Here is a 14,864-nt window from a genome sequence, read left to right as displayed (position 1 = left end):
TTATGTCCTGAGATATAAACTGTTAAAATGATGAAAATAAATTTGGGAAATTTCTTGTTAACAAAAGAATTGTTTACTTATTTCATGAAATCGGGCTTACATCCGTTCTATGTGATCCATGCTTAATCATATCATTGGTACATTAATTATAGCCCATAGTAAGTGTCTGAGTCGACCCCTCGTCACTACTTCTTCGAGGTTAGGTGGGATACTTACTGGGTACGCGTTGATTTACGTACTCATGCTACACTTGCTGCATATTTTTGTGCAGGTACACATATGCTTAGCGGCCTTGCGGGCGCAGAGGCGCGATTATCGCAGGGACTTAGGTGAGCTGCATTCTTTATGACGATTCGCAGCCAATAGAGTCTCCCTTAGAGTATTGTATTTTCTTTTCTTGTCCAATTTGTATTCCGGATAGTTGTTGTATTTATTTTACACTCCTAGTTAATGCTCATGCACTTGTGACACCGGGTTTTGGAGGATTATGGGTTGTGCTGTATTATAAATTTTAAAGATATTATTATTTATTTTTTGTAAACTTCATCTTTTACGATTTAAATTGAAGTAAATTTACGATTTCAAAAATATTAAAATGAGAATTTAATTGAGTATTTATTGTTAGCTTGCCTGACAGTGGTGTCCGGCGCCATCACGGCCTTTATGAATTTTGGGTCGTGACAACTGAAGTGGTACTTGGACTGCAGGTGCGGAATCTCTAGCAGTGTTATATTTCGAAGGGTTTTATTGTTTTTCTCATTTTTAGAGTTGTGGAGTTCGGCAAAGGGTGATTTTTGGAGAACGTTTTACCATAATTGAGGAGGTAAGTAAAGATTAAGCACTTTTATTGATAAATATTGAAAACCCATTGATTATTACATCTAGATTATGTGAATTTAAAGTGAAATTTTGGGATTTTAGACCATGGTTGTGAGTGATATTTTGTGATTTGAGGGTCAATTTGTGGATAAAATTGGATGAAATTATTATTGTTGGACTCGTAATTGAATGGGTATTCGGAATTTATAAATTTTGTCGGGTTCCGAGGTATGGGCCAAGGGTTGACTTTTTGATTTTGGTTAAAGATCTTTGCTTTATCATTTGGATTCGATTCCTATGGCTTTTATTGATTATATTAAGTTGATTTGACTAGATTCGGATCCGAAAGTTGATTCACGCGGGAAGAGCTTGAGATCGGGGTCGGATTCTGATTTCGCGAGTTAGAATAGGTGTCAATTATGACTTGTGTGCAAAAATGAGGTTAATCGGACTTGATTTGATAGGTTTTGGCGTCAGATGTAAAAGTTTGAAGTTCTAAAGTTCATTAGGCTTGAATTGATGCGCAATTCATATTTTTAGCATTGTTTGATATGATTTAAGGGCTCGACTAAGTCTGTATGATGTTTTAGGACTTGTTGGTATGTTTGGTTGAGGTCCCGGGGGCCTCGGGTGAGTTTCAGATAGTTAATAGATCAAAATTTGAACTTGGGGCATAGCTGAAGCTTTGTTGTGTCTGGTGTAATCGCACCTGCACATTTTGGGCCACAGGTGCGACACTGCAGAAGCGGCCTTCGAGCCGCAAAAGCAGAATTGGGACTGTCGAGCTGAGCCTGCAGATGCAGTCATGGCCTCGCAGAAGCGAGAAGAGGGGGCACAAATGCGAAGAGTGCGCAGGTGAGAAGGGAGTTCCGCACATGCGATTGCGCAGATGCGAGGGTAAAGACCGCAGAAGCGGAGACCCAGCTCCAGTGGTTAACCGCAGAAGCGGTTGTGTTTTTCGCAAAAGCTGTGCCGCAGGTGCGGCTAAGTGGACCGCAGAAGCGGAACCCCTGGGCAATGTTTATAACTGAAAGGTTTTGTGATTTCTCTTATTTTGGACTTTGCAAACTCGGTCTAGGGCGATTTTTAAGAGTATTTTCGAGGGATTTCTTGAGGTAAGTCTCTTGTACTTATTTTTTATCAATAATCTTGTTTACCTATTGATTTTTCCACCTAGATTGTGTGTGTTTAAGGTGGAATTTGGGAGTTTGAAACTACGGATTTGGAGAGTTTAATTTGGGATTTTGAGTGGCGACTTGGTGTCGGAGTTTGGCAATTTTGGTATGGGTGAACTCGATATCGAATGGGTGTTCGTATTTTGTGACTTTTATCCGATTTCGAGACATGGGCCCAGGTCGACTTTTTGGGGCGATTTTTTAATTCTTTGCTAAAGTCGTAAATTTATGATTAAATTAGTTTCTTGTAATTGTATTCATGCGATGTAATTGATTTTGGCTAGATTTGGGCCATTCAGAGTCGGAAAATCGAGGAGAAGGCATCATTATCGATTGATTGAGCGAGATTTGAGGTACGTGACTTGTCAAATTTTGTGTGGGAAAAATTCCCTTAGGATTTGGTATTGTTGTAACAATATGTTATACATGAGCGCCGTGTACGCGAGGTGACGACTGCGTACACGGGTCAATTGTGGAAATTTTCGGTTCTTACTGAGTTGCCTTCTTTTAAATTCCTTAACTGAGTTGCCTTAGCATATGTAGTGATCATGTTTAGCCTAGTATCGCATGTCTACGTGCCTTAACTCTTACTTGTAATTTGTGCAACATGCTTAGTTGAATTATGTGCTTCCCTTTTTTTAAATTAAAACTTTAACTGTAAGATTTCTTGTCATAAATTCATTGTTCCTTCAGTTATCTGCTCAATATTTACTTTGGGACTATGACGTGATTCCTCGGGAGATCCCCCTGTCTTGCATATTTACTTTGGGACTACGAGGCATTTACTCGGGAGATCCCCCTGTCTGCATATTTACTTTGGGACTACGAGGCGTTTACTCGGGAGATCCCCCTGTACTGCATATTTACTTTGGGACTACGAGGCGGTTCCTCGGGAGATCCCCATGTACTGCATATTTACTTTGGGACTACGAGGCGGTTCCTTGGAAGATTCTCCTGTACTGCATATTTAAATTTGGGACTACGAGGCGGTACCTCAGGAGCGCCCCTGTTGTTTACCTCTATTTGATATGCTATTATTTTCTGAAGCTTCTCGTTATTTAAATTCTCAGTCATTTCAAATATTATTATTATCTCATGCCTTACTTTTCTTTTAAATCAGTAGGGCCCTGACCTGACCTCGTCACTACTCTACCAAGGTTAGGCTTGGCACTTACTGGGTACCGTTGTGGTATATTCATGCTACACTTTTGCACATCATTTTGTGCAGATCCAGGTCTTGCTTACTAGACGAGGTATCAATGAACTAGCCTGTACGCGGAGACTTCAAGGTATATCTGCTAGCGTCCGCAGACCTCTGACTTCCCCTCTATCCGTGTCATGTTTTTTTCCCTTATTCTCTTAAGACTCTGATGTGTAGAGACACATAGTATTTCTCTTAGAAGCTTCTGACTGATTTCTACCGGATTTTGAAAGTTATAATTATTTGAATCGCAGTCTTTATTTATATTAGATATTGATGTTGATTTCGGATTTATATTCTGTTATTCCGCAAATTGTTAGGCTTACCTAATCTTAGAGATTAGGTGCCATCACGATATCCTACGGAGGAAAATTGGGGTCGTGACATGTTGTTATACTTGTGACCACGCCGGGCGGATTATGATATTGAGCCTGTGACCACGCCGGGCTGGTAGCATGTTGAATTGGCCGTGCTTGCGTGTGGATATGGATCCATCACCCTAGGGTCAATCTCTTATGTTTCTCTCTTGATGGTTCGGATATTGAGAAAAACTGATCAGTGGTTTGGTACGGATATGAAAAGGTTGAGGAAAGCCTGGCTAGCATTTGTTTGGATTTGCATTTCATCTTACTTGCAATTTCAATGGTTAATTACCTGATTTATATGCAAATCATCTTTATATGTTGTATCATTGATTGAACAGAGAACTTGCAAAATTATACACATACACACTCAGATAGTTTCTTTTGTGTTTTATACTTGATCAAATTATTGTTTTGTACTTGTTAAATTGATGAAACTGTATAGGTTGTAACAAGTATCGTTTATAATTCTTTCTTATTTTGCCTCGCCGAGGTTAGTTTTGATACTTGCTTAGTATATTGGGTCGGTTGTACTTATGCTACCACTCTGTACTTAATTGTGCAGATCCAGGTATTGGTACCAGTTATCAGTATCGGAGTCGCTCGTTGAGCTGAGTATCGAGAGACGAGGTAGAGCTGCATTCTCGCATGCAGCCTTGGCTTGTGTTTTCTTATGTACTGTTGCCTTTATTTCAAACAGTATCATATTTGGTCATTTCAAACTTATATTTACGTATTAGAGCTCATGACCATGTATTTACCAGTTTCTGGGGGATTTATCATGTATTATCAGTATTTTGTTATATTGAGGACTTAGGCTATTTCTATAAATTATGTTGTTCTGGTTCTTTGTTGTTATGTCCGGCTTGCCTGGCAAGTGTGTTAGGCGCCATCACGACGGGTTGGGATTTTGGGTCGTGACAAGAAGGTTTTCAAAGAGGGAAAAAATTCTATTGTAAAAAATGCGAGCAGATTCAATCAGCCACTCATAGATCTGACCATAATGCATAGTTTCTTTAAATTTTTTGTTTATCTTACAAATTTAACATACAAACTCCTTCCATGAATAGGCTACAAGTCAAAGTGATGTATTACACCGATACAATTTCTTTGATGCTGTGGGATCGGAAGGCAACAAAAATTATCAAAAAGTCAACAAATGATTTAAAGGATACTGTATTTGAGGTATAATATAAATTGTTTGTTTAACAATATAAGGGTGAGCACCTAATTTTAATAAGAAAATTAACGTTTTGCTGCATCTCCACTATGTGGTGTATTGAACACTTCCAGTTAATCACTGAAAAAAGTATAGTAAACTCAAAGAAATCTGTTTTAGTATAGAAGTTCTGTATGAAAGCTGGAATACGTAGAGTTTAAAAATTAATCGATGTTTGTTTTTTTATTTTTTAGTTTATTTTTATTTGCTAACGACGTGCTATGTTGTGGTTCATGTATGAGGGGTACATTGTTTAAAGTGGGCTATGGGTGATGGGTGCGGACACATTTTGCAACAAAACTCTTTAGCTTTTATAAGTTTCTCAGATTATATTTTTTTCTTCTGTTGTAGCTTCTTTAACCACTGTAAATATGTCTTTTTCTTAGACTTCTGATGTTGCTGAAGTATCTTCATGCCCAATGGAGATAGAAAATATTGTTAAAAAAAGATATATGTTTAAAGTGGAAGTTAAGAGCTCCAACTTTGATAATCAAGATGAAGTCTTTAAAGTTATTACGCTTACTGATGACGGGATATTGTAAATAAATACAATCTTTCTCCACGTGCAAGCAGGAATATTCAAAGTATGTCTCTCTACTGAAAAAATTGTGAACTTTGCTATTTGTGATTGAAGTAAATTTTGATTATGATATACATTTTTTATAGGATCCGGATTTCAATAATAACCCAGTCATTCATAAAGATAACGAAATCACGGTGATTTTACAACTCACCATAACATTTCTTTTATATTTGTTGATTCTTTTAATAAAATGATATGGAGGTGTATAAATTAATAAAGCAATAGGAACTAATGTTCTTTCAACGATTGGGAAGATAATTAAAAATCTTTGATTATATAGTGAAGATTCATCTTCTAATGCCGTTTACTAGAATCATATACCTCGACGAACAATGGGAGAAGAAATGGACTTTACTTATGTTAGAGTATTTTCTGTATACATTTCACCATTTTGACGAGAAGGTACATCTTCTTTCCATTGGATGTACCAATGGAAAGAAGAGGTTCTTATCCATTTTAAACCTTATAATTGAGGTACTTGATCAACTAGTGTATAAGCATACTTTAAGTCCTAATGGATTTGTAAGAAATACTTTTTGGTATATCTTTCATTTTTTTTATCAGGTATGTTGGACCGATTTTTATAAAAGGAAGTGGAAATCCGCTGAAGAAATGATGTGTGCTTTTTCAGGTGTTGTTACTAGCATAAAAATTGAACGTTTCTTGATGCTAGGTTTTTCACTCAAAATAAATGATTCATGAATTTTCAAGTGTTTCTATTCACGGGAAATAAAATTCGAACCAATTGTGATGTGTGAACATATTGACAGGAAGTTGAATTTTTGTGGCTTTCAGGTATGTGGGATCAATGCTAGTAGCCACTTGGGGATTTTAACTCATTTTCTGGTGTAGTCGATAAATCCAATTAATAATTTTGTACGTAGAAAAAGCTTACAAACAATTATAGACTCCAATGTGAAGCTCAATTTTATTCGACATTGTGTTGCGAAGAGAACCAAGTGGTTCGAAATATGTGTGTGATTATAATTGGGTGTTTGGCTGCTTTGGTGCAAGATGGATTGACAAACTGAAGCAAGCAAAAATCTAAGTTCAAGGCATCTTGTGTTCAAGGACAATTATGATACTGATATAGGATACCATTATTCCTTCAAGCATATTTGTAATCAATCTTATATAAGAGGTATATTTTCGTTCAAACTTCAAATAGTTATTTTTCCTCTGAATAGAGCAGACATTCTATTTTTCCCTTCCGTTCTTTGTTACCCCAGAACATGGGAGATTAAGGAGAAGATCAATACAATTGGTGAAACAAAATCTCCTTCTCCTGAGGAGTTAGATTCAATTGTAAAACAAAGTGTTCAAGAACAAAGCAAGAGTGAAGCAAGCAATATTGGGAAAAAAGTTGCAAAAGTTGTTACCGTGGAAACAGGGAAAGTAGCTGAAATATTGAAGCAAAAGGTAGTAGTTGCTGGCTGGGGAGCTGCACAACTATGATACCATACGTGATACGCAACATTTACTGCAAAAGTTAACGGAAATATTGGGTATTTCCAGCAGAAGCGAAATCAGTGATCGAGTATGCTTCGGACGATAGGAAGGGTATTGAATAAGTTGACGCAAAAGCTTTTACTGTCCTTATTTTGTGAAGAAAATAAACTTCAATCACTCCAAAGGGAAATATAAGACTGCTCTTTTCTTGATTATCTATATTGATTTTATTTTGAATTTGAGATAAATTTTATTCTTGACCTTTGCGTGAGTGCATAAATATTGATGGTTCCTATCAATTGGCATATATACAATCCTATGAAATTCATATATTTTTTTTTTGATTTAATTCTTTTGAATGCGATCACTAAATTTAGTCTGCAATATAATTTATTTCTATAATATTATTATTTTTTTCTTTGAAACAATCTGTGAATGAGGCGGATACGTATACTAGTAGTAGTACTAGTAAAAAAAAAAAGGATTGGGAAGCGATAGGGATAAGGAGATTGGGCTATAGAAGCAGAAACAAAGATACATAGTACATAACAAAAGGCAAACTCATAAAACTCCGGAAGTATCCTTCAAGATTGAGTTCCAACACAAAGCATGCCAATACAATCCTTTCCTCTTCAACTTCACTTCTACTTCCGGAGATGCTAACATGGCTACAAAACCCTCCCAAAACCCTACTTCCCCTTACCTCCCTCACCCTAAACCCCTCCCCTCCATTCCCTATGTGCTCCATTTCTCCAAAACCCACAAAAACCTCTCTCAAATCCCTTCACATCCCCACCCACCCCACCCCAACTACAACTGACACTGGCCTTAAATTCCGCGAAAAAATACTCTATCTTCAAGCACTCAATATCAACCCCACTAAAGTCCTTGAACAAAACCCTGATCTTCGATCAGCAACACTCGATACAATCAAAACTGTTGAAACTTGTCTTGCTTCTATGGGCATTGAGCGCTCGGCAATTGGTCGAATACTTGATATGCATCCTCAGCTTTTAACATCCGACCCATACATGGATCTTTACCCGATTTTTGATTTCTTATTAAACGACGTCGTTATCCCCTTTAATGACATTCGTAAATCCATTATACGCTGTCCAAGAATCCTAGTTTGCAGCGTTGAGGATCAATTGAAACCCACATTTGAATTCCTGAAGGAATTCGGGTTCGTGGGTCCCAATCGGATCACTTGTCAAACCACTGTGTTGCTTGTTTCCAGTGTCGAGCTTACTTTGAACCCTAAGATTGATTACATGTTGAGTTTAGGGTTTAAACGCGACGACGTGGTGAATATGGTTTTGAGGTCACCTGGGTTGTTGACATTTAGCATTGACAAAAATTTTAGGCCTAAAGTTGAGTACTTTTTGAAGGAAATGAATGGGAATTTAGGGGAATTGAAGAAGTTTCCGCAGTACTTTTCGTTTAGTCTTGAAGGGAAGATTAAGCCTCGGCACAGGCTTTTGGTAGAGCATGGGTTTTCGCTATCCTTATCTGAGATGTTGAAGGTTAGCGATGGGGAATTCAATGCGAGATTGATTGAAATGCAATTGCGGTTATTGGACGATAAGCAATTGTAGCAGTAAGTGAACTCTTTCTATCGATATATGGTCGATTTGTATATGTTGGAGAATCATTAGATTGCTAATACTAAATGTTTAGGTACATGTATTGTGGTTCGATGTGCATTTTGCGTTAAAGTAATGATTTTTATCCTTGATGTGGTATTCTATGTTCATGGTTTCTTTATCAAGAACATCATCTGCTGATGATTTAGCATTTTGAAGTATTTGGCGAGCATATCCATCTGCTACCTGTTTCTCAAATATTGCATTTGTGATCTGTACTTTGTATACTTGCAAGCGAATTTAGTAATAGCCACGACTATGGTAGAGGAATGTGAATTTTCCTTGGTGTGACATGAGGTTTTACTACTACTACAACCAGGCATTGCCCTGTTTAGATATCTGAGGCTCTTGCGACATACTCTACCCGTTTTATTCTATATGATGGTATTTGACTGGTTGGAGTTATAAGTTGTTAATTTGACTTCTATATTATATTGATAATAGTGGAAGAAAACATTAAACCAGTGCTTAGAATTTAATAAAAACATCACATCAAAAGTTCAATATTTTGAATAGTATATGACTTTTAAATTCTTAAAGTTGTGAAAGTTGTATAGAAATAGAATGATTTCAAGCATTCTGGATTGTCATATAAGTCGGAATAAAAAGAGTACTATTTAAGTGTGCTTGCAAGGTTTAGTCCATTCCCGTTGGTGAGTATTTTGATGACTAGATGACACCTAAGTTTACTGTATATGGATGACAGTGATGCATTAAACATAATTATATGATGGCCATTACTTAAAATTCAGTAACAGTGGTGTGCAGGGTCATCTGTGATCAAGGATCCTTCATTCTGTTGAGGTCTATTTGAAAGAATTCTCAATTTTTCCTTAATTGGCCATGCCATCTCAAATGCTGATGGTAAACTTAGTAGCTCGAAAATCAGCCTGTTCCTCGTTGCTGCTTCTTCTATACTCAATGGTCCTGCTTTTATTATTTTTTGAATTTGGTTTTGACTACAGTCGTCCTAAAGCTTGTCGTAACATGGCTTGGTTGCATATTCTTAATCATGGAGGATGAGGTAGGGGGTGCAATTAGACAACTTAATAGGTTTACTATGACTGCCTATTTTGTTTTTGCTTAAGGATTAATCCAATGTTGTCAAAGGCGCGCTTAAGCCCTGAAGCGAGGCTCAATACATGATGAGTGCTTCGCCTCGCTTTGTGGGCCCTTTAGTATCGCATCAAGGCTCTAAGGCATACTTTTCCTTGCCAATGAGTGTAATCCTGTAAATGCGACATTAACCAATTGATATTTCACTTTATCGTAAAAAAGTTTCAATTTCTTTGTCCATATATTTGTTATTCATGCTTATAATTATTAGTCTTGGACTACATATACATATTTTTACTTTTTCTCCAGTTGCGCCTTTTTTCATTAAAGCCCACGCTTTATTTGCTCTTTGCGCTTAAAGCCCCAATGGACCTTAAAGCTTTTTCGCGCTTTTCGCCTTTGATAACACTGTCATTAATCTAAGTGAATTTTCACCCTTTTGAAGGATAGTGATCGCTAGATGTTTTGAGTTATTTATCAAAGATTCAGGTGGATTTTTCTGTTCGTAAAATGATCAAACATGCACCAATTTGTTCATGCACTAGGAGTAGAAGGCTCTTCTCACTTGGCTAAAAGTTAGATGACCATTTGTTTAATTATCCTGAAACCATCTTTGTGTGCTGTGCATCGGAAAGCTAATCTTCAACCTAAAATCAAGTACCCTGTTATTGTGTTTGCATGTCCTCTAGAATATTACATGGTTCCACTGTTGAAAATTTGTTTCCTTTGCCCAATTATGGTAATTTTATCTACTTAGAGTGGAAGAGAATTGGGCTGTCATAACAGCCTCAAAATCTACACATGCTGTCTCTTACCTTCATCGTGTTTCCTTTTAGAGGGCGAATTATTCTTAAGACAGATGTATTCTATAACAATAAACATCTTTTAGAGCCTGTTTAGAAAGCCACCTAGGAATTGGATTTGTGTTTAATTTTGTGTAATTACTCATTTTGACATGTTTATCTGGCCAAGTAATTACTTGGGCAGCATAGAATTGGGTGTAATTGAGGGGGGGTGTAATTACACTCTCCAATTCTCAAGAGGAGGTGAGAATCGGTGGTAATTACACCATGTAATTAAATTGTGACTTTTTCAAATTCTTTTTATTTTTATTTTTACAAATATATTATATTTTGTACACTTTCTCTTTCATTTTTTCTTCTTGTTTTCCAACTTTCTGATTCCAGAGGTGTTGTGCTTCCAGGTTTACTTTTGTTTATTATTTTCCTTCATATTTCTTTGATTTTGTTGGATGAAGATATATTTCTTTGTTTTTCTTAGTTGTGATATTAAATGTTTTATGAGTTTTTTGATAAACTAACGCACTTTTGCTTCTTGATTCGTTTCTCCTACCTTTTGGGATGAAGAACTGCATTCCCTAAAGGTCTAACTAAATTTTTCCTTTTCTTCATTAGCTTAATTTCTTCTCGTTATTTCGTTTAGTTGACAAACTTATATAAAGCTTAGTAAAGATATTATTAGTAGATGCCTATTTTTTGCTTAAACAGAAATTTGTCGCATGCAAATTCGCGTAAATGTTGATAGTGTAACAAGTTAAACTTTCCGTCTAATAACATTCATGAAATAATTAGATGAAATGGAGTCTTACATAATCATCTACTCCTTCATTAAATAATTTCTTATATACGCATATATTAGTCATACATTAAAGTATATTTAATTGTACCTCTAAGTAAGAGTTTATTTAGTTTTTGGTAATTAACTTTTATTAAAAATTTAGAAAATATCTAATTACGTAATTACGCTTGTGCACAAACAGGTTTTTGTAATTACTAGGCTGTCTAATTACTATCCTTAGAGTAATTGCGCAACCTAGTAAGTACGCAGTGGCTTACAAAAGGACACTTAGAGTTTTAATTAGTCATGATCTCAGAGTTTACTGGTTGAATGCCTATCTTATACGATTGCACAATGAAAGTGAGCTAGAAACTTCTTATGTGGTCAGGAGCATTTTCTTGCCTTCTCTTTTATCCTGTTGAAACAAATGGCAGTTAGCAATAATACAACAATGCTACAATATATGTTCATATTTTAACTGTTTCTTTCTATAACACCTCGTTATTGCGCAGCTTTCTTCCATCTGCAATTTTTTTCCAACTCCTAATTTTGACCTTGTTTTCTCCCATGCCTATAGTACCAACGCTTTTTGCAGTGGTGTGCTATGTTCTTAGTGTCAGTTAATCCAATCTATGAGTAGAATTCTATACTATGCCTGAGTGTTCTCGAGAACATTTCTCCTTGTTCTACTTATTATATCTAACTTTGAAGTTAAATCTGTGTGCTGTAGAAATCAGCAGGAACTGCAATGTTTTAGATTGTTCGAGGAGTGACGCATTTTGCTGGAATATTCTTGGTAGAAATAGTAGTTTACAGAGGTAAGATATTTTGACCAAGTGTTGTTAAAGGTTTGTAGAAGTGTGCTCAAGCATTGAAGCTAGGTGAAACTCGATTGCATACATCGCCTTGCTTAGTTGGTGCTTTAGTGTAATACGCCTCAACAGCCATGGGCTATGTTGTGAAGAAGGTGACGGTAAATAGCTGGAAAAGTGATATTTTTGTTATTACAAAAGCTTCGTTGATGAATTAAGAATGTGAAATTGGAAATTTAATACAAATAAACACCAAATCTTAAAGAAATGCATATTTGGATCTTAGAAGCTTAAACTGATTTTAACTTGATTGGAGCCACTTTCCTTTTATGTATTTGATATTTCACTTAAATATAGTTATATTTTCTTGCAATATATTTAATTAGTACTTATTATTCATCTGCACTTTCCTGCATTATGAAGTTCAAGCTTTAGTCTGTTTTGCTGTTGGGTGAAGTACACAAATAGCCCTCAAAGTGGATTGTCTTGAATTTTTATCCCTATTTGGCCTCGCTTGCCTCATGGGCAACACTTTTAACTTTTGACCTTGAAGTTCTTCCATGGGCCAAGCGGGGTTAAAAATTAAAGACCACCTCAAAAGGTATCGTATTTCTGCAATATTAGGTTTGCTCTTCAAGTCTTGAACTAACACTGTTACTTTCTTGTCTGGGATATATGGGCCTCCTGCTTTTAAGTAGGATCAACTTTGTAGGCTATGTGTTTAAAAAGAATATGGGCCTTCTGCTTGGGCTCAGTACTGTAAGCTAAACAATTGTGTGTCTTAGACTCTGAGTAATAATAACTAGAACGTGTTAACATAACATGGTCTCTTGATTTATGCTTTAAGGGAGTGAGTTCTTCACATAATCAAGATTGTAGAAATACATTGGTTGACTGTTATTATTGGTAAACACTTTCTCGCACGCACAATGTTTACACCAAGCCAAGTACTATAACATAACATTTCTATTCTGCATACTCTTTTTTCACCTAACTCTGGGTAATTAATGCGCATTTTCACCTCATTTATTGCTTAAAGTATATTGGTTTGATGTAAATACTTGGCGTAAGCAAGTTTTTACCTTATTATTTAGAGTAAGGAGTCTTGGATGGTCTTCTTCGGTCTTACTTTATTGGACTTAATAGATCCTTTGGACATGGTATCTAGTTGAAGTTAAAGGAAGTGAAGATAACTCACATGGTATACTCCCTTTTTCCTTAAAAACACTTTTTTAAAAATTTTAAAACAAAATTAATTGGGACTGATGTTTTAGAGTAGAGAAGGCTAATCCAAGATGGATGGAGGGAATTAAGAAGATAAAACATTCCCAGTTGGTCGACCTCCTTTTATATGAATCGTGGCATATCACTATTCTTTGTCAGATGCTTGAAAATTTAGAACTGGATTTTTGAAACCTCAATTATACTTGAGGGTAGTCTAAGTAGAGTTTAAGGCCCTTGCTCAGATATTTGTATAATCAGATCACTAATAAGATAATAAAGATAAATTGTCAAAATAAGTATTAGTAACTAATAACTTGATTAATGTGTTAACTAAATTGTTGTAACAAGTTAAATTACACCGGTAATGTAACTATCTTTTCTCACATTGTACTTGGGATCGTTTGGTATGCAGATTAAATTATTTTGGGATTATAGTCCTGGAATTATAATCTCTGGACTAATTTATCTTATCTAGAAGGTGAGATAAAAAAAATTCAAATTTGATGGGATAAGGTGGAATATTCAGGATTAAGTTTGAGAATTTATACCGTCAACCAAACAAGTATAAAGTTCCTTGTAAGAAATAAGCATTTGTATTATTGTAGAGTTGGGCACACTGAGTGATTCTTGAAAGAGAGATATGGAAAATCCAAGCGCAGATTGGCAGAAGAGAAGACAAGAGAGGTTTCTGTGCATGGCAGAGATGAAGGAAGATGGGAAAATAAGCTTGAAATTATTATTTGTTGTCTGCAATGGCAACAAAGGACAACATTTCTCCCTAGAATCAGTTACTACAGCCATTTGAGTTCACATATTCTGACCTAGTTGATGTAATGCTCACCCAACCAGTCTGACACTGCTTGCATGATTAATTGCTATTGTTTACACTCCTCCTTGATGATTCTTGGAAAACGGTCTTTTTTATTTTGTTTTGGAGTTAGTTCTGAGAGTACTAGAATTTATTTTGGATTCACTTCTTTTGTGTAGAATTTTTTCACTTCTTCACCCCCCTTTGCAGTCTCTAACCTGTGGTTTATATTCATTCTGAATTGGTTCCGTATTAATGCCTACTTTCTGCGTGAACAGATAATTCAATATGTTTCGAGGACTCCCTCTTTTTGGATGTAGAGACAACCTTTCATGGATTTTGAGCATCAAATTAGAGGCATATTTAGGAGGTTTGAACGGGCGTGTGGCGAGGCATTTTATTTGATACGGGGCAAGAAATGAGCATCAGAGGATTTTTTTTTTTTTTTTTTTTGCGCCTATAGTATTAGCATGGTTGTGATGGAACATGCATACTTATTGTAGAAATGATAGTTCTTAATTATTGAAAGAATAGAAATGACAATAATATAAAGTTATTACTGCTAAGTGTGCTCTCGGGCTTGCCCCAGTACTCACATAATTAAAGAACTCTTCTAAAACACTGGTCCGCATACATACATATATAATCTAAGGTGGCAGATTCATGATTAAAACACAAGATCGCTTATTACAAGTTAACCTATTGATACTATTGCTAAAATTTGTTTCTTTTCATTCTTGCAGGAGTAATTTTAGTTCCTTAATTTCAAGAAATAGATGTCCAGTCGTTACAATTGGACAAGCTTTCTACGAGTCCAAACATTTCTCACTTTCATATTCATCTCTCTTTTTATTAAGGTTTAATTGCCTTTGCTGATATATTTGGTTCCGTAAAAAGGTGTCGTCGAATTTCCTTTCGATCAATGAAATCCAGTG

At 35.9% G+C, this 14,864-nt stretch overlaps 1 protein-coding gene across 3 annotated transcripts; it reads left to right on the top strand.

Moving 5' to 3' along the window:
* Window positions 1-7,340: 7,340 nt before the first annotated feature.
* Window positions 7,341-14,495, top strand: LOC107781555 (transcription termination factor MTEF1, chloroplastic). 3 transcript variants are annotated; one of them, XR_001647034.2, is made up of 3 exons: window positions 7,341-8,405; window positions 11,816-11,903; window positions 14,208-14,495. XR_001647034.2 is itself a non-coding variant. In XM_016602278.2 (2 exons), the coding sequence occupies exon 1, from the start codon at window positions 7,465-7,467 to the stop codon at window positions 8,401-8,403; it is 939 nt and encodes a 312-aa protein (XP_016457764.1). In that variant the 5' UTR covers window positions 7,341-7,464; the 3' UTR covers window positions 8,404-8,405; window positions 13,727-14,201. The 3 variants fall into 3 exon arrangements, 2 of the variants coding, with proteins under 2 accessions (XP_016457764.1, XP_016457763.1); XM_016602278.2 differs by lacking the exons at window positions 11,816-11,903; window positions 14,208-14,495 and adding an exon at window positions 13,727-14,201; XM_016602277.2 differs by lacking the exon at window positions 11,816-11,903 and having other exon boundaries at window positions 7,342-8,405.
* The last annotated feature ends 369 nt before the right edge of the window (window positions 14,496-14,864 follow it).

The sequence above is a fragment of the Nicotiana tabacum genome, chromosome 24 (assembly GCF_000715075.1).
Source record: "Nicotiana tabacum cultivar K326 chromosome 24, ASM71507v2, whole genome shotgun sequence".
Lineage (NCBI taxonomy): Eukaryota > Viridiplantae > Streptophyta > Magnoliopsida > Solanales > Solanaceae > Nicotiana > Nicotiana tabacum.
This window is presented reverse-complemented; position numbering and strand designations above follow the sequence as displayed.